Consider the following 20,070-nt stretch of genomic DNA (forward strand, 5'->3'; position numbering starts at 1 on the left):
CTGTCGGTGGCGTCGTTTATACAACTGGGATCGATTTGCTTTGCAGGCTGCGGCGTCCGGTCCTGGTCTAGAGCGGATACGGAAACGGTGGGTGCATGCACATGCGTGTGATTAAATCACCGGATACAGTAGGCGGGCTCTAAAGCGGATCAGGCTGGTTAATTGAGAATAGAGGACCAGGCTTTCCACAGGTGCTGCGGTAAGCCGCCTCAGCCTGGTGACGCGGTCGTTTACAGTCAGAGAGGAGCTGACTGACTGTCCCTGAAGCTCCTTGTTATCGTCGGCGTAGAGACACAAGTTCAAACAAAAACAACCATCAATTACCACTATGTTTCCTTGGGCACTTCTCGTTTTGCTCCTGTCACTCGGCACCGGTACGTAACGATAAAAGTTGTTTTTAATTAATGTTGTATTATTGTTGTAATGTCAATGTGGACGCGTTTTTTTTTGTCTACGCCGCACGAAATACTGTATTAAGTATCGTCCGGCAGAAATGACTTGTTTTCAACTTAAAAGGGTTGGCCGACCAGAGCTGAGAGAAGCGTTCTAAAGGCGCATGTCTTGCGACGCTTCTTTCAGTTATATTAAATGTGTGTGTTGGGTTTTTTAAACGTCTAAATTAATGAGTCATTTTATAATGGAGAAGTGACGTGATGATGAAACTTCTGGGGTTCACTGTCTGTACAGACAGACAGTTATAACAGGCCCGCTGGCACAAGGGCTCCGTCTATGCTCTGAAATGGAGTTGCGATTAGTGTTGCCAGGTCTTGCGAGAGAAACAAGCATCCATTTTCAAGCTTTATTGGCACGAGAAAACATACGTTTACATTGTCAAAGCAAGTGTCAAAATTGAAAATGGGGAAAGTATATACAGGTGGGGGGGGTGTATAGCATTGTGCGTCGTCTTCTCTATGGTCGTCTTATACATCAGCATCAGCAACTACACTTTAGAAACAAGGGCAAAAAGACGCAACTACTAATAATTACAAGCAAGCAACTTTACTTATAATAAGCGGACATGGCAACACTGGTTGCGACGTATTGTTTAACACTCAGAGCCGTATATCTCTGCGTTAACAACAGTCAATGTATGGTACTATATGTTGTCGAACGTGTCGTGAGTGGTGTCATTTATAATAGTTTAGTAACGTCCGCTGGACGCATGCATTTGATGAGCCACACATAGTAAGAGCAGCAGAAACGCGGTCATATAACGGTTGTGATCCAGGCAGTAGTCGGTGTTGTTGTGCTAAGTTTTCAGCTACAGTATGTAGCTTCAAGCCTGGTGGTCCGTCGTACGGCGGCGTCGCGTGCCGAAAATAGCCGATGTGCAAGCTCACAACGCGTCGCATGTGCAACGCCGTGTGGTCTTGTGGATCGGCTATTTTCTTGCGCGAGCTAAGCAACTTCCTGTTGAAACACAACACAGGGGTGGTGCTGTTTGATAGAGGGATGCTAGATGTATGTAACTGACCTAGACTTACGTTGAATAGCTACAAAACATTAGCCTGACACTCAGCCTCAATTTTTCATTTCGTTTCACTCACAGCCCATAGCGATTCAGGGGCTGGAGCCAGGCTAGCAAAACATATGATCTATGCAGGTCACAGCTTGTTTATTGTGAGCTCATTAAAGCTTGTGATCACCTGTCTGTCTTATCTGTGTGGTGGTGGTGTGTGTACTACTGTGCAGTGTGGTGGGAAAACTACTCACATTTTTTGCTAAAGTAAAAGTATCAATACTGCAATGTAGATAATATACTCTGTTACAAGTAGAAGTCCAGTTTTCAAAATGTACTTGAGTAAAAGTACAAAAGTATTGGCATCAAAATGTACTTAAAGTACCAAAAGTAGAAAGTACTCATTATGCAGAAGGGCCCATTTTAAGTTTTCAAATGTATAAAAATCTTTTGAAAATAGCAGATCTACAAGCTCACAATGTGTCGCGAGTGAGCGTGTAGATGGACGAAATTTATATAGGGCTGAAGTGGTTAATGTATGTTTTTAATAATAATCTAAATCTACAAAGTAACTAACGAAAGTTTTCAAATAATTGTAGTGGAGTACAATATATGCCTCTGATATATGCCTCTGAGATGTAGTGGAGTAGAACTGAGTACTGAAAATTGGAAATACTCCAGTAAAGTAAAACTACCTCAAAATTCTACTGAAGGACTACTTTTTTCTTTTTTTAAAAAACGTTTTGTTTATTCGTTTTTGTTCTTTTACATACTCATAGGTAATACAGACATTTACTGAAGCAAATAAGCAAATAAACAGAGTATCTCCAAACAGTGAAGAAAGTAATTAACAGGATATACTAATATCAGTAAGAAAAAGGATAAGTTGAGTAAGATATAAACAACTACTTAAGGACTACTTGAGTAAATGTACTTAGTTACTTTCCACCACTGGTGTGTAGTAAGTAGAGGGATGACCTCATGTTCTACTCCGTAGCCTTTGCCTTGATGACAAAGCACAAGGTGGTTGGTCACAAAATAATTAAACCTGTCTGAAGTGAAGTGGCCTTTGCCCTTCTAGTGTAAAATATAACCTATCCCTTTCAGTGGGTAAGAATCATACCCACTTTAGTCTTGAGAAAGGTAATGTACAAATCATTACCCCTAGAATTGGACTTATGACCTTTAAGAGAGGGTGCTCTCCCATAGCGAGACATCTCGCTCATATATCATAGAACCGAGCTTACGATAGTAACTTGAAGTTTTCTTTTAAAACGTTTCGCTAGTCAATTGTGTTTACCTTTTTTTGTTATCAGGTCAGGTGTTATCAAACATTGAACTGGGAGATTTACAGTCTTAAGTGGAAGAGGTTATATTGACCACACAAGACCTAAATTAGCTTGCACAACACAATTTGAAATGTCAACGCCTCTTGGTGGCACTGTAGGCTACCACAATTATTATATATCTTATCTTATCTTGTTTGTCTTATATATCATATCTTCAATTCTTCATTGAAGCCAATAATAACTATATAACATTGTTTTTATATCAGGGTGCTGAGGTCATTCTGGGTCAGCTAGAATCAGTTAGTCATGAAATAGCGATTGCCCCATAACATCCTGCTATGGTCTAATCTGTGACATAGGCCCTGTACAGTTCTGCCTAGATGCAGCTGAATTGTGGCAGAGCTGAGACTGCATTGATTGGTTAGCGTTATTATATGTGCTAAATGGTCTGCATGTGCTTAGCCTTTGTTCATCAGAATAAAGTGTTATAATGCATGAATAACATTAAAGCATTCAGGACATCACTAAAGAAAATGGAAAAGCTTTTAAGGATTTATCTTTTTGACTGTATTGTATGTTGACATTTCAAAAACACTTACAGGAGTAGCTCACCCAAAGAAATTACTAATTTTCTATCAATTACACGCCCCATGAAGCCTTGAATGGATGGAGATTTCTTTTGTTTTTGTCGCATTCCTAAGCCAATAATTTGATTATCTGGTCATCGGTCAGTAGGAGACTGTTTGAGACTCTTTGACCCTGCACGTCATGAAATTATTGCCTTAAGAATGCAAAAAAAAAAAAAAAAACATGAATTCAAGGCTTCATGTGGGTGTGTAATTGATAGAACATAAGTAATTTTTGGGGTGAACTACTCCTTTTATTCCATTCCTAAAAACGGAAATGGCCAGTGGCCACACCCCAAAATAGTCTTAACAGGCGCAAAAGGAGAAAAAACTATATATCAAAGTAGAGACCAACCATGCGACACCATAATGCAATCTATTTATTATTTGCAATAAAGCAATGGCGTTACAATTGTTGCATAGAGGCTGTACTCAAATTTAAAGAGCCTTAAGGCCGTAATCCAAAATGCAAAATATTATTTTTTGTTTGATCTGAAAAAACTGGCTAATGTCTTGTTTTTGTTTTGCTTCCAGAAATCCAGTTGTCTCATGCTACTGTGGTCTCTGTCAATGGCGCTGATGACAAGTTATGCCTGTATGCTGATCTGATGATGAACTTCTCAGTCACATATGAAGTAGCTGGAGATAAGGTCAGTATCTGCTGATATATGCACACCTTTTATGGACGTTACTTAATGGTATAATCCAACACCCTAGTTTATACAATGATGTTGCACACACAGTGTACTTATAAATATGCTTTGACATATGGCAAAGCAGCTCAGCATTTTTATACTGCTAATGTGCCTTGAATATTAGACATAAGTCTCTCGTGGAAGATAATGTGATCATGGGAAGGAGAAAATTGACGAGTAACTGCAAAGCAAACAGGTTCTCACAACTAAGCATTTTGTAGTTAGTGATTTTTTTGTGTCATATCCTGTGATTGTCTTAGCATGTCTGATTACCCAGCGGCAGGTCACACTGCAGAAGTCAGCTCATCAAATGTATACTGTATAAATGTTACTCCTTAAAAAATCCACACTATGCTCTTCCCATGTTTGACTCACCCAAATAGTGCTACTCTAATGGACGTTTTAATTCACTATACTTTTTTGGTTTACTTGTCACTCACTCATACAGGTACAAGAAGTGTTGGGTTAATCCTAATAAAATTGGCACACTATAGCCTAGTAAAATGCATTCAGTTACTTTATTTCTTAAAATGTAAACTAACTCAGTGACTATCGCATTAAAGGGAAGTCAGTTAGCTTTGGTTTACATTGTTTTTAGCCATATCAAATAATCGGATAAATGTCCCTTAACAGCAGGGTGTTTGGGTATTTGGACTGAAAGTGTTTGTCTTATTTATTATATAGTTACTGTATGGAGTTCAGCTCGCTATATCTCTGCTGTGAAGACTGATAAGCAAGGCTCATTCCTTGTGGTTTCACTTTGCATAGTTTCTTTGTGTTTTGTCTGAAAGGACCGTATGGTATGTTTACGGAAATTTCATTTGAGTTAGTATAACTAATAACTCAAGACAATTTACCAATGTTTTGCTAACTTATTACAATGATACTATTACTGTAGAATTGCAGTCATTTTGTTAAATAAGGTAATTCTCTTGTTTATTTTCAGAATGAAACAGTCCTCTTTGAACTTCCTGACAAAGTGACGACAGATGGCAGTGCTTGTGACAACACAAGCTCAACTCTGAAGCTGAATTTTGGAACAGGACACTCCTGGACTGTGACATTCTCCAAGAGTGACAAAACATACCAGGCAGATGCCATCACCTTTGAATATAACCTCAGTGACCTGGCCCTGTTTCCTGGTTCCATATCAAATGGTGACTTTGAAAACTCTTAATGTGATTGTAATGTTAAACAAATGGTTGCTTTAACCTGTATAATGACACTGATCCGTTTTTGTTTTTTTCAATCTTCCAGAAACAGTGTCTGTGAAAGTCGATAATCCCATTACTAATGTGGACATGGACACCTGCTACTCTTGCCAAAGTGAAGTTGGTTTCCCAGGCGACGCTGTCAAGCAGACACTGTGGAATGTGCTTCTACAGGCGTTCGTGAGTGACGGGAGTAAGAGTGACAATAGTAAGTACTAGGCGCAGCTTCCTACCTGATCCACGCTCCATGCCATTATTATCTCTGCAGTACACACCACTGATCATCTGTTGTCTGTACAGTTACCCCATGTGCAGCCGATGCACTCCCCACGGCTGATCCCACCGCCGCTGCGGTCACCACCGCTGCTCCCACCACCTCTGCGGCCACCACCGTTGCTCCCACCACCTCCGCGGGCAATGCCACCACCGTTGCTCCCACCACCCCTGCGGGCAATGCCACCACCGTTGCTCCCACCACCGTTGCTCCCACCACCCCTGCGGGCAATGCCACCACAGCAGCACCTGCCACCACCACCCCTGCTACTGTACCTACCACCACCCCAACCCCTACCCTGTCCCCACCTGTCACTGGGAAGTACGCCATCAAGCAGGAGAACAGCACAGCCTGTCTGTTGGCTAACTTTGGCTTGCGGCTCAGTTTCAAGCAAGGAGAGGTATGTGTACAATCAGTACATACTTAAAACACATGAACCCTGGTGTCCCTATTCTGGGCACGTCATAATAGGCGAACATTCGGCGAGCATAGCAGATCTACAAGCTCACAACACATTGATTTTTGTTAGGGCGAAAAAAAGAGGGGCTAAGTATGGACCCCTGGGGAACACTGGTCAACAAAGTATATAGTGTTAAAAGCCTCTGTCCTAGAGAAGCTGTAGCATTCAGTGATAAGACACATACTGTAGTCATTGTTGAGTTGTTGTTCCGTCTTTTCCCCACTGAATCAGAAACTCCAGGAGATGAACCTGGATCCCAACGGGACCTCTGCAACTGGAACCTGTGGACCAAACACCAGTGAGCTGTTGCTGACCTCAGACACCATGGCCATCATGTTCACTTTCACCAATGTAAGTCCCTTGAGCTGAACCTCAAGAAATAAGTTTCCCTAAAGTAAATTCAGGCCTGGTGACAGTTATGCAGTGTGTGTGTGCGTCCACCACCACCTGGTCAACTGGTAAACTTGATAAACATGCCTCATATGTTACAGTTTGTGTCCAAATGTTTTGATAACTAATGCAATGTCACTATTGTTCATGTATATGATGCTATTATATAATAATGCAACACAACTGCCAAAAAAAAAGAGTTTGAAAAAAAGACAGGCATGAAGGAGTAGTTCACTCAAAAACAACTTATATTCTATCAATTACACACCACATGAACACTTATTCATGCCGATTCTTTTGTTTTGTCGCATTCCTAAGCCAATATTTTGATGACCGGCAGAGTCTCCAGTAGGATGGTGACTAGGAGACTCAAAGAGTCTCCTACTGAGTCTCCTATTGACCAATGAACCGGTCATCAAATTTTGGCTCACGAATGCGACAAAACCAAAAAAACTCCATGAATTCAAGGCTTCATGGGGTGTGTAATTGATAGAAAATCATCTTTTGGGTGAACTACTCCTTAAAGTCTCTTGCTTATTTGATTCAAAGTGGAACATGTGGCCATCACAAGATTCTGACATTTTATCTTGTCCTCTGCTAATGTGGTCTGTCTTGAGTTACAATTACACTGTAGCACTGACGAAGGCCATCGTGTCCAGCGCGTACATTTTTTATCTGTTCAACCTTCAACATGCCAAATAATCAAAGTATTTTAACTCTGACAGAGTGACTTTTTGTACACTTGAGCAGTATTTAAAAACTTGGTGTTGTAGGTCAAGCTCTGGCATTAGTACTGTGAGAATTGTATGTAGGACATGTAGGCATAGATGTGAAACCTGTGTTATTAAAGTGTCCTTCGTTCCTATTGTTTAACAGGAGACAAACAAATTCCACCTTCATGCTCTGAATGTCACTGGTAAGTAGTAACCTCACATTCGACCCCCATTCGATTCAATGAGGCACAGCACAGTCTTGAGTTGACATAATGTGCGTTCTTTCCAGGAGTGTTTTCTGGAGCAAACGGCAACCTGAGTCTGTGGCAAGCAGCTGTCGGCAGTTCCTACATGTGCAACAAGCAGCAGAACTTCAGCATCACCGACTCGCTCACCCTTTACACGTTTGATCTGCGAGTCCAGCCCTTTGCGGTCAAGAAGGGTGATTTCAGCACAGGTAGGTTACGCTTTGATATTATCATGCAAAACCCTTGCCCTGTTTGGAATTGTCACTATCCACTGAGTGGGTGCTGTGTAGTGGAATGTGATCCTCCCGTAAGGGGCTCAGAAAACCCCTATACTGACAGAGTTTTGATTTCTATTCTTAGTACAGCAAATGTGACATTATTGGAATGAAATGGAAAAACATAATTATGACAAATCCAGTCACAAGGACACATTGAGCGGTTTAGGTTCTGCAGTTGAATGATGTAACTAATCCAATTGGTGAAATATCTTGCACTGTTCCACTGTTGATTAGAAATTAATAATCTGAAAATAGTCCCCTCATTTACTTCAATTGTACAGTGAAACAGCTGTCAAAGTCACAATTCTGACCTTTTTATAGAACATCACAAAACCCAGTATGGCTTTTAAAAAAGAAAAATGTCAGTCATGTTGATTTAGCTATTTGTATTAGGAAGAAAACCCGGACTGGATCCGCAGATCCGTATCTTCAGAGAGTAAAACCAACAGGCATTGACATTTGTCTTTAAAGAAAAATAATGATAATAAATGCCATACTGGGTTTTGTGATGTTGCATATTGTCACACTCATTTTAGAATTGATGTGCTAAAAGACTGACTTTGAGAGCTGTTTCACCATACAATGTAAGTAAGTCAATGAGGATATTATCAATTTCTAATCAGTGGCGCAACGGAGCAAGATCTCTCACCAATTGGACTAGTTCCATCATGACAAGGTAACTACTAACTACACAACCAAAACTTCTACCAAAGTGTCATTATGCTTTAAGGAAGACAAGACTACTGAGTATGTCTTGAAGAATCAATTATCATGACGGGTGCGATGAAATTGTTCAGATGCAGTATGGGTGATCATTTTGTATAACACATTTCCAACTGTGGGACAAATACATTATCGTTCAAATTGTAATGAACTCCATTTTACTCCTGCTTTTTAAAACGGAACATAAATTAGTGTCTCCCAGGCTTTAGGGTTAATAAAAAAAGTCACTCCAGCTATACAATGGATAACCGTCTGTGATCCTGGTATGCTGCTGCAGTCTTGTGATTCCTCTGAGTGTGTTAACTGATCACGTACTTTTTTCCCCCCCTTGTTGATCTATTCTCTCTCTATCTGCAGCCCATGAATGTTCAATGGATGACACCAGCATCTTAATCCCAATCATTGTTGGCGCTGCTCTGGCTGGCTTGATTCTCATTGTTGTGATTGCTTATGTGATTGGTCGAAGAAAGACCTATGTTGGATATCAGACCCTTTAATCCAGCTCACACTTTGACTCATTCTTTTGTAAGGGGTTTCCAAACCTGGTCCTTGGGGTGGCAGTGCAATTGTTTAATTGGTAACTAACTTATATACACCGATATAGGAGTTGGTGAGCTAAGCCTAGCAGAATTCCATAGGAAATTATTTGATCTTAGCCATATAGTTCATTTAACCATGACATGGTAAAATGCAGTGATAAACCACGAAAAGGTGAGACAAAGATTTTACTCTTGCTACAAAATTAACAAAGAAGCCAAAACAAAATTACAAAGACTGAATTTGATAAGAATTCTCAAGGACCAAGCTTGTCTACCTCTGATGTGTGTTCATTTTTTCATTTATGTACATTTTAATTTCCCCGTATTTTTTTTTTTACGAGCAAGCACAATATCTGCCCTCAGCCCTACTTTTGACACACAATAGCACAGGCCAAGATGAAACAAACTTCCTTCAATGAATCAGACAGATCACCCACAGTAATCATTATCTCAGGATATTTGGACTATTCCTGGTTAGATAGTCCTAGAATGTATGCTCGCTGCAGAGTCGAGATTCCAGGTGTCTTCTGCTGAAGGCCCTGCACAGTGCCCAGTAAAATCTTTAGGCTGTGATACAGATCGTGTGCTTGCTTCTTCCCATATACATTCCTTTTTTAGTTTCCTTTTGTCCTTATTTAATATTTGTGCACATTTTAGTTCCCACCTTACTTTCGTTTCATTCTCTGAATTACTTTAAGTGACATACATTGCATATGGCATTCCCCTCCAAAATCTAAAGTTGGTCAATTAGTGATCGTATATTGTTCCCCAAAACTCAAGGTTCGAGAACTACAGCTTTGCAGTCCCATTTCACACATCATTTTTTGGAGTTTTCTCTCATGTAGAATTTACAAATGTGTAATGTTTTCCATGTATATTTTCCCCTGTAGAGCAGGTGAAAACCTTGGAATAACACTGTCTTGATGACATTATAGTTGAAATGGCTGCAATCATTTTCAAAATGTGCAATTAGAGTTTGCCTACAAGGTCTGACTCATTTTGTGGGATCATGAATGCCACATTTGAAAAGACTAATTAGAGGGTGTTCATGGCCCAGAAAACAGACATTGAGTCTGTTACCCTTTGTGAATCCATGTTGGCATTAGGTCTAGAAAAGGGATAGATGTTTAATGTAGTCATTAACTTTCTGCACAATGGAAGAGGAGTTTCATATATAAATGCACTAAGGCGCTCTTTAAGTTTGGCATATTTTGAATCTATGCTGCAGTAACACACCTGTGGATAACCTATCCATCAGTCACCTAGGTAATGAAGGTTTGCAGGTAGAACAGTGGAAGCGAATTCAACCTGTGCAAGTTGTACCAATGGGAGCGTCAGGGAGTTTGGTTGTCCACAGAGTGTGTGTGTGTGTGTGTGTGTGTGTGTGTGTGTGTGTCTGTGTGTGTCTGTGTGTGTGTGTGTGTGTGTGTGTGTGTGTGTGTGTGTGTGTTATGGTAGTTGCTGTGTGTATTTTTGCTTTTCTTTCTAGAACGGTGTGCTAGTCTTAGTGGCCTAGCTCCAAATCTGTAGTTTTTAGGCTTAAGCTAACAAGCTATCAGGTATCTAAAGCAGAGGCTGCACTGGAGTGAGGCTAGGAGCTCTCAACATCGGACATTAGACTGATCTTTCCATTTCAAGATGCTTGTGATCAAATTATTCAATCCATTTCCTAAGATGTTGTAATATGTGTATGGATAATAGATTTATGTTGAATATGACCTCCATTTTTGCTTGTGATCAGATTTGCTTGTGGTCTTATGTAAGTTTCAGCTTTTATATAAAATTGTTTTGCCTTGATTCTTTATAAGATGGCTCTGCAGCACCAATGTAGATAGAACATCTATCAGCTCATGCTCTCAAGAAAAAGATCATTATTATTATGATGGCTTAGTGCCTTACCTAGTGATGCTTTGCTCATAATTTCAATCATACTGTACAGTTGTCAAACATGGCTCATAATTTGATTTCCCCTCATCAGTTTTAATTTTTTTAATTTACATTTAGCAAAGGGAATTTGTGCTGCAAGTCCATCCTCTTAAAAATCACTTGTGTTCCGTTGCTATAAAAGAGTGCTGATTTAATTTGCATTTTCTTAGGCTTTTTAGCTGTAATAAATGGGAATGGAAAATTATGTCAGAATGGACCATTTTAAGATTGTGGAAATAAAAGTTTGTTGGTCCTTTACTGGAGTAAATGTTTATTTGATTGTTGTTTAATTCTATTCTTCTTCTTGTTGCATTTCACTTTAAACAGGTATCCTATTACTGTCCGTCTTTTTTTTTCCTGTCCAGTCGGTGACGCATTCATTCACTTATCTGTTCTCTTCATTCTCGTCTAGCTGTGGATTGCCAGGCTGATGGGGAGAGCTTCATTGTTCCAATAGCAGTTGGAGTGGCCCTTCTTATCCTTATTGTAATTGTTCTGGTGGCCTATTTCATTGGAAGAAAGAGAAACCAAGCCACCGGCTATGAGTCTTTCTAATTCAGTGGTTCCCAAACGGTGTGCAGAAGAGGCACGCTGGTGTGCCGTGATTACAAGTCCAGGTGTGCCTTGGGATTTGGCGACAACCACACATTATTATTGCAATTTATGAAACTATACAAAATGTTATTAATTATTTTTTTAATTTACTTGTATCCGCACTTTATGCACACTTGTTTACCAATACAAAGGCAAATTCTACATGTATGTATACAGGTAAATATAAACATAGCACATACCCATGGTATTTGGGGGTGCATGGGGTACCTGGGAGGCTCTGTCACCCCCTAGGACCCCTCTAACAGAGAGGTCTGTTAGAGTAGGATCCTATGGGGAAACACGGAGCCCAGGAGGTCCTGGGTTGTTCGCTCAACCTCCATAAAAACAGAGGGACTGGTCAGCAGCTATCTAAGCCTGTCCCTCGGATATGATCAGTGGAACGGCCCCTTAATGGCCTGGAGGTCTGTTAGAACTAAGTTTTACTATGTTTTTGTGCTATGTTTATGTAAACCAATTTCAACCTGGCGTCCCTACTTTGGGCATGTCGTTATTGCCAAAATTATGATTTTTGTATTCTTAATTTTTCACAAATGTTCAGACATGGGGAAAATGGCAATGAATACAGGTTTACCTAGACATACTGACTTGACCATTGGTGTGCCTTTTGCACAAAAAGTTTGAAAACAACTGTTCTAATGTATTCTCCCTCAGATGTTCATGATACTGAGGGGAGTCAGTTCATTGATCAATGGGAGTTTGATTCGCTGCCTGCGCATAATTGTAAAGATCTGTGATGTTCAGTCTGCCTTTGTGTATTGACGTTTCCATGTAGTAGTTTTTGTTTGTGTTATCAGGGCTAATTATTTTTATTACAGCAGTATTATTAATTTCAGTGACTAATCTACTTTTATCTCGGGGAATATTGAATGACTAATTTTCCCAACAATGGATTGAGGACCATGTTGCTGATCTGAGTTTGGGTTTGTTCAACCAAATGTATTCTCCCATTGATACTGTGGTCATCGTAGAACATGTGCAGGTTCTGGAGTGACATTTTGCTGCTTCCCCTCATGTCATTACATCTCTTGATCCTCGTCTTTCACTGGCATTTTCGGCCAACTAAAACGCTAACCCGCTATTTCTGTGTCCCCTTTTCTCTGTCAGCTGAGGAATGCTTCCTGGACTCTGATTTGAGCTTTCTGGTGCCCATCGCTGTGGGCGTGGCACTCAGCTTCCTAATCATCCTTGTGCTTATCTCTTACCTGATTGGTCGGAGGAAGAGTCGCACTGGCTACCAGTCTGTATAATCCAACTCACAGCTGCTTCTGCCTCTCACCCTCGCAACACCGCTTAAACACACAAAAAGAAAACTCTTCCTATAGAGGCATCCTTCCACCCTTTTCCTGTTGCTTCCCTGGCATCCCAAATGTCTCCTTTTCACTTTCCCACAATGATTTTTCGTAATATCTGCTCCTCTCTTGCCCCTTTTTTGTAATTAACTTCAGCAGCCACCCAACAGTGATTTCTGTCACCAACCATCGCTGTTTTGACACCAATGACTGACTCAATTACCAAAACAGATTGATGATTGATATTGCACCGTTTGCATGTTATTGATGGCCTCTGTAGTCATCCACGTCCTCCCCAGAAAGGCTTCCAAGAGGCTGTTTATTCTCACTTGGTTAATGTGCTGTACAATATATCTATGTAAATGACTCTTGTATAGGATGAATGATGTTGATTTTTTGATTAATTATTTCATATAACGCCATGAATGTATGAGCAAGCTAATAGAAACCTTATCATAACATTGTTATGCAAACCCATTGTTGTTGGCCATTGTTTTCTTGATACAGCATTCCTTTTAATTAATTCACACTCATCCAGTGTTCATATCGGAATGATGTATCTTTTGCACATACTCACATAAAGGTAGCTCAGTGGAAGGACACTAACTTTTCAAGACACCTAACCAGCATTGCAAGAAGTTATTGTAAAGGTAATTATGGTGTTTATATGTCTTTCACTGTTGCAAAGTCCCCTCTCAGGGAAAGGAAGATGGGGTGTGTTCTTAGTTGTGGTTGCGTTACTTTTGCCCTTAAATGTACATTTTTCTCAAGTAAATTATTTTGTGATTTTATTGTGGTTGTGTCCTCCCCTGTTTTAATCTGGCCATGTTCTTTCAAATAAATGACAAATACACAACTCATTAGCCAGAGGGCAGCAAATTAGGTTTTTGCTGTTAGATCATGGTTCTGGTCGAGCAATTGACTGATATAGTACAGTTTAAAGGCCCAACATACACAAACACCACATGCTCTGGCCTAAGCCTCTGTGCTTTAGTTCAGTTCCATTAATAACATGAGCCTATGCAGTTATGCAGTTATATGAAAGTAAAATCTAATATCTAGCTGTTTATTAGTCATGGCTTTAGTTTTGCTTCAACCCTGGTTCCACACCAGTACATGTGATTACACATTCACTCCCCCCTAGATAGTTGTGTGCCTTTTTTGTTTTGTTGCACTTTTCAATTGCTCATCATGAAGCTCATCTCCATCTGATGAAGAATCTGGTATAAGCTTGTTGAACATAGTATGTGGGGAATGAATTAAATAAAGCTTTCTTGTTTTGTATCACTTTTCTCTGTCTTTCTTTTTCTACAGCTTTGTGTTTTATTGTGGAGCTGCAAACCCAAGGTCATATGTCTTATATGTCTTGTGACAGAGTTACACTTCAGAGTCAGCCATCATACAACCACACTACATTGTGAATTGTTCTGTGATGTCTTTGTGACTTTGAACAGTAACGTGATTTTTATGACCATTTATGACACAGTGGCATGACTTGAGCTTGATGTACAACCATTATTGGCATGCTAGTGTCCTTTAGAGTCACACTATAGCAAAAAAGGTTCAGCTTAACACTGACAACAATAGACTCACATACAGTTAATCTTGCCAATGAAATGCCTGGAATCGCAGTGATTAATTTAGGCCCTGTGGTCAGTCTAATTACTTTTATAGCCTATAAATATAAATTACATTTAATTTGATACGTTCTTCATAGTTCTTGATAACCACCGTGAAAGGTTCTGGGGGGTTTCTTAATAAGCATCTACTACATAACATATTATTGGTCTATCATCCAATAAAGGTACACCTGGGCTGGGAAGTCCCATGGGAAGAAACCCATGGGAGTTGTTATATTATCAAATAAAGTTACACCACAAGTCCCATGGGAAGGAAATTATACTTATCAGAACACTGTATTTATTAAAGAATTATAATAAGAATAAATACAGCATGCAGGAACAAGGTTAGGATAACATTGTGGATAGGATGAATTATATGCCAAAACATGAACTTCCACACAACAGATACAAGTTTCACAACAAGACAAACTATTTCACAGTATCCCTTCCTTTTATTGATCACAGTCTCCTGTTGTAAGTTCATTTTCAAAAGCAGCCAGATGTTTTTACAAAAGAGAAGGCAAGAAATGACTCATAGTGCTTATTTCATAAATGTAATATAATAATACTGACCTATTCAACAAAAAGGTAATACTGTATTTGCAGACATTTATTATTGTTTTACTGTGTAAGTACAGTATAAGTCCTGCATTCAGACAGTGTTTTCATGATAGTCTTGGAAACCATAAAATATACATGTTTGAAAAGTATGCAAAAGAAATTAGTACACACTTTGATGTCACACCAAGTGTGTCACACAACCATATCTTATCCTTATTTAAACAGTATTTGTAATTGTCTATTAATGTTTTAAGTTACGTCGCATATCTAGAAGAACTAACTATTGGGCAGTGCCTTCTATATTGTGAATTTAGTTATATTAATCGTGCTAATCATTACAAAATGTCAGGTATTCAATGGTAATTCATTCTCTCTACATGTATGGTGCTCAGCAGCACTGTTTCCATGAAGTTGTGTGTGTGTGTGTGTGTGTGTGTGTGTGTGTGTGTGTGTGTGTGTGTGTGTGTGTGTGTGTGTGTGTGTGTGTGTGTGTGTGTGTGTGTGTGTCTGTGCGTGTGTGCGCGTGTGTGTGCGTGCGTGTGTGCGCGCGTGTGTGTGTGTGTGTGTGTGTGTGTGTGTGTGTGTGTGTGTGTGTGCGTGTGCGTGCGTGCGTGCGTGCGTGCGTGCGTGCGTGCGTGTGTGCCAATGAACGCATACTCCAGCAACATTCTCAGGTTGCAAAGGCAGCTACATGTACAACAGCGTGGGACGATGATCTCCTGGATGTTCCCGTGACATTCTTGAGGAATTTGCTTTTCTAGCTGAAGGCACATTGACATATGAATGAAGAGGAGCAAGAGGGAATCCTATGTAATATATGTCAAATAATGGTTCAACTTGAGAGTTGTCGTAGATTTTTCTCATCTAATGTTGTCATGGGAGCATCCCACTTGATGTGCTCACTTCGCTTATGCTCCCACATCCAAGGAGAAGGTAACACTGCCCAAGTAGCGGTCATTGGGATTATCATTGATGATGCCCTTGCCATTGAGCTTGCACTGTATTTGGATGTGAGTGTCGTACTGCACTGCCAAGCGCACGGCCACAACCGGTGATGAGTAGTTTACCTGGGACAGGTGAGACATGGGAGGTTCAGGTCAAGACTTGACGAGCATTATCTCAACATTACAAATATCATGAACAATGACATGAATTCTCACAGCAGTTTACGTTGAAGGGATGAAACCCTTACTTACATGCCTTAGCTTCCCATAATATGGAAAGTACTTCAGGTCAAAAATGCTTTTAGGAAAGAACTGGAGTTCTCCCAGGGCTTCCGGTGGCCCTTTCTGAAAGAATGAAAAGTCACATTCTCTTGACTCAAGCCTAATTCATATTTTAACTGTATGACTGTGTCGCTTGTATGACAAAGTATGAATTAGGCTTCACAGCAGCAAAGTATCATTATGACACTTTCAGAGATAGTGTTATTCCCAGTTTATGGTTGAGGTAAAGTGGCAAGAATGCTGACTCTTACTGTACCTTAACTCCACAAGTCACATTTATTGGCTTGCCTTGACCAGGTAGGTACCCAAGAATCTACAAGAAGAAGAGAAATCGAACATAATTGTCATCTCAAGATGTGTACTTAACAAAGTGTTAGTATTGTTTTCTGTTTTTGTTTATGCATATAGAATCTTCCCGTCAAGCAGAGACAATTCATGAATACACATTTTTTAAGTATTTAAAATCACACCCAAAGGTTCATTCATACAATGGATAATTATGCTGCTTAAAAGAATGTTAACAAGACAAAATTGAAGCTGGAAATGAACATCACATGTTTAGTCCCTCTCCAAAATGGCCACAAGAGGTCACTGACACTGTGAAAATTGGAAGGTCCTACACAGTAAAATCCTGAGTGTTAATTTTACTCTGAAAGTGTACAAAATGGGAAAACCCAGGATTTTACTGGCCGACAAATAGCTCCATTATGCTTGCGTTATGTGTATTAATGTACTCTGATATTCTGTAACAGCATGACCTTACCAAGACACGAGACGTAGCCTACTAATACATTTAATTGCACTTGTCTTACTCTGTTCATTCGTAGGAGGATGCATGGCTTTCCCTGAGAATAGCCATAGTTGTGGTCCTGGAGACCTGAACAGTCGCCCAGCCAGGACCTCTTGAACTGACATGCTTTTCGCTCTGCACTCTCCTCCAAGTCCTCCTGCATGGAGTACTTCTCCTGTCCACAGGGGATATTCTTGCGCTCCTGAGGACCGTCATTATATGCTGAAAGTGGTGAACGGTTTGTGTGTGTGTGTGTGTGTGTGTGTGTGTGTGTGTGTGTGTGGGGGGGGGGGGGGGGGGGGGGGGGTGGTATTGGAGTAGGAGAAAGAGAGAGAGGGCATAAATAAGCCACGCAGCAGCAATGCCCTGCCAGGGCCAGGCCTCTGATTAAGGCAGCCTGACAAAAGCAGGGTGTGGAGAAAAAATAAAAAGCAGCATTCAATGGCTGTGCTCTAACCACAAAGAAGCTTCCCTTCCCAGAATGCCCTGCAAGAAGCAGTTGGAATAAGGGACAAAGGTAGAGGAGGTGGGGGCAAGAGGATTAACTCACTGTGTACCCACTGGATTTCAACACACCCTACAACCTCGTTGCTTTTTGTCCAACGCAGTTGTCTTCTTCCTCCACTAAATTCTATCACCTCTATACCAACTGTATTATATAAAGTGTCTGACTCACGTTTCAGGTATTCGTCCAATGCCCTTGCATATTTCTTCCAGGTTTTGCGTTCAGAGGCGTTGAAGTGGATGTCATGGCCTTCGAGGTGTGGGGCCATCGTCATACCTGCCAACGGAGACCCACAGACAGTCAACTGTGCCAACACTGGACAGGGGCAGTAGAACGCAGGAAGAGGAAGGTGAGAGGTAGGGGGTAGTAGGGGAGTGGTGGCAGTGGAGGTTGTATTTACCTGGTGGCATCACTCTGTCATTGTAGGTTGGATAGTAGGGACTAATGGACCACATAAGGCAAAACATACAGCCTCCAAACATGGCCGCCAGAAATATATAAAGTGTAGCGTAGAAGAGGAGGATGAGACCTAAGAGGAAAGGAGAGAGAAACAGAGAATGATGTTAAATGTGTGTGTGTGTGTGTGTGTGTGTGTGTGTGTGTGTGTGTGTGTGTGTGTGTGTGTGTGTGTGTGTGCGTGCGTGCGTGCGTGTGCGTGCGTGCATGTGGGGGGGGGGGGGGGGGGGTATGGATTTCAAAACAACTAGCATGTGTTAAAAAAAAGTTTCAGATTAGAGTTGGTGAAAATAAAGTGTGTCCAATTCTGTGTTTTCTATCTGGACTCAAGCTACTGTCCTTCCACTAATTTGTTTAGTCATACAAAAGTGCTGCCTCTCTCCGTGTCATGGAAATGAAAATCATTATGTTTTAAAAAATTTAAAAAACCCTATCATGGATAGGCCTATATACAATATATCATCATCGTTTAAGACTTTTAATTGTTTTTATTGTTGGTATTTCAGAAATGTATTTACTGGCTATTAGTGTCTAATATGTTAAATGAAATGTGAAAAGTCTATTTTCTGACCATGCATTGAATACTCCCCAGAGTTTTTTTTGTCCCTGTGGTTGGAGTAGGGTGTTTTTTGCTCCTCCTGACTCCCAGGTGTTGTATATCATCATTAGCCAATGTTTGTGTATATATATGATGCTTTTGTCTGTCATTATAATATTTGCCTGATGAAGACCTAGAAGGTCGAAACGTTGCATAAATAAAACGTTTTTTTGGAGCTTGAGAACAGTGTGCAGACTTTCTTCTTCTTATCCTTAAAAAATCTAAACCCACTGCAATCATTTCACGTGAGGAACCCTGCATAGAGTAAACCCTATAGAAGTAGCATTGTTTCCCATTTTTCAATTAACAGTCCATTAGCAACCAATCAAACCAAACGTGCCCTAAATGAAATGGCTTTTGCTGTGCGGGCAATTTCACAGGGGACTGGTTGCAGCCAGCCTTGCGTCCCCAGAGCGACAAAGGCCTTTCTGTTTAAGCTCAGTGAGAATTCTCCCAGCTGTCCTTTCACTCAGGAACACAGTGAACCTCCGGTTGCCATCGTAGTGAAGGTCTTTTGCAGTCATAGAGGCCCCGCCAGCTCCAAGGAGCCCCAATCACCCCACTCTGGTATTGTGTCCCCTCTTACACACTCCTCTCACAGGATACACATCACAGACTTCAACTCAGGCCCTTTCTTCCTCAGACACATGGGCCCCACGTCTTCACAAGTGTGCACGCACAGCGGTTATGCTTCTGAAATGGGCTTCAAGCCCTGACTCTTCCTCGGTACGTATCCCAGCTTACGCCATTAGAACAAGTGATGCCTGGGGTGTTTTCTCTACGTCGACGTGCTGTTGGGTTTTGATTGTCCGCCGTGTTGTACAGTGGACATGGGGGGGAGGGAGCTCGACAGCGTCACACAGCCACTAGCCTAGAATACCAAAAGGCTGCTCCATCATCAGTGACTCAACAAATCCCTCTAGGCATCCACCTCTGCCAAGAAAGTTTCTTAACACGGGGTGGAGCTCTAAGAAAAAAACACTGGAGCATCTCTATGTGTTTGACTGCAACTGTGGGGCTGCGAGCATGCTAAGGTCAGCTATGGGGTCGCTGAGGCTTTGGGAAAGAGGCAGTGGAGAGCAGGCTAAGATGTATGAGGAATGTGATTCCTGGCCAGTGCAAGGCCCAGAACAGTGCTCTCCCACTGGGGCTACGTCCCCAGGCAGTCTGTTTTTGTCGGGATGGCTCTGACTTGTCCACGCACCTATGTAAACATTGAGCGTGAGGACACACACACAGCACAGTGAGGCGAGTCTGTGGACTGGGGAGCCATTTCAATCCCCCTCTAACATCCCTGAGTGCATCTTCTAAGAACAATAAGCCATCAAGACACCATGTTTATTCTCGATCACTGGAGACTGCCAACTGCTGATTACAATTGAAATACACTCCACTGTATGACAGAAACAAACATGTACGAACAGTGATTAACACATCAGTGTTGCAGATTTCTGAAAGTAATACAATGTATTTGTTTCTGACTTTCAGATGTCTTTATGTAGAAAGAACCCCCCACCCGCCCACACACATACATACACACACCAACAAATCAACTTACCCCAGCTCTTTCCGGAGCG

The 20,070-nt window shown here is 41.0% G+C and overlaps 2 protein-coding genes across 6 annotated transcripts in view; one reads left to right on the top strand and one right to left on the bottom strand.

The window, feature by feature from the left end:
- Window positions 1-235: 235 nt before the first annotated feature.
- On the top strand, window positions 236-14,019 carry lamp2 (lysosomal-associated membrane protein 2). 4 transcript variants are annotated; one of them, XR_014599558.1, is made up of 10 exons: window positions 236-374; window positions 3,909-4,024; window positions 5,016-5,226; window positions 5,327-5,488; window positions 5,581-5,954; window positions 6,246-6,365; window positions 7,281-7,320; window positions 7,407-7,574; window positions 8,724-10,317; window positions 10,364-11,105. XR_014599558.1 is itself a non-coding variant. In XM_084041589.1 (9 exons), the coding sequence occupies exons 1-9, from the start codon at window positions 329-331 to the stop codon at window positions 12,691-12,693; spliced, it is 1,380 nt and encodes a 459-aa protein (XP_083897715.1). In that variant the 5' UTR covers window positions 236-328; the 3' UTR covers window positions 12,694-14,019. The 4 variants fall into 4 exon arrangements, 2 of the variants coding, with proteins under 2 accessions (XP_083897715.1, XP_083897714.1); XR_014599559.1 differs by having other exon boundaries at window positions 8,724-10,305; XM_084041589.1 differs by lacking the exons at window positions 8,724-10,317; window positions 10,364-11,105 and adding an exon at window positions 12,551-14,019.
- A 687-nt stretch (window positions 14,020-14,706) lies between these two features.
- atp1b4 (ATPase Na+/K+ transporting subunit beta 4) overlaps window positions 14,707-20,070 on the bottom strand; it is a 7,653-nt gene continuing 2,289 nt past the window's right edge. For both annotated transcript variants that reach the window (XM_084041597.1, XM_084041596.1), the window contains exons 3-9: window positions 20,052-20,070; window positions 17,840-17,968; window positions 17,611-17,715; window positions 16,957-17,156; window positions 16,401-16,457; window positions 16,115-16,207; window positions 14,707-15,985 (exon numbers count right to left, since the gene is read on the bottom strand). The exon at window positions 20,052-20,070 is cut by the window's right edge and continues 195 nt beyond it. In XM_084041597.1, coding sequence (XP_083897723.1) covers window positions 15,827-15,985; window positions 16,115-16,207; window positions 16,401-16,457; window positions 16,957-17,156; window positions 17,611-17,715; window positions 17,840-17,968; window positions 20,052-20,070 — 762 coding nt within the window. In that variant the 3' untranslated portion in view covers window positions 14,707-15,826. The remainder of the gene's footprint in view (window positions 15,986-16,114; window positions 16,208-16,400; window positions 16,458-16,956; window positions 17,157-17,610; window positions 17,716-17,839; window positions 17,969-20,051) is intronic.

The sequence above is a fragment of the Gymnoscopelus microlampas genome (genome assembly GCF_963454915.1).
Source record: "Gymnoscopelus microlampas genome assembly, chromosome: 18".
Taxonomy (NCBI): domain Eukaryota; kingdom Metazoa; phylum Chordata; class Actinopteri; order Myctophiformes; family Myctophidae; genus Gymnoscopelus; species Gymnoscopelus microlampas.

Bases quoted from the DNA above. Each gene is read 5' to 3' on its own strand.
- lamp2 (XM_084041589.1), top strand. From the start codon at position 329: ATGTTTCCTTGGGCACTTCTCGTTTTGCTCCTGTCACTCGGCACCG. The intron at 4,025-5,015 runs GTCAGTATCTGC...GTTTATTTTCAG, and splicing joins ATGAAGTAGCTGGAGATAAG to AATGAAACAGTCCTCTTTGA. The intron at 5,955-6,245 runs GTATGTGTACAA...CCACTGAATCAG, and splicing joins TCAGTTTCAAGCAAGGAGAG to AAACTCCAGGAGATGAACCT.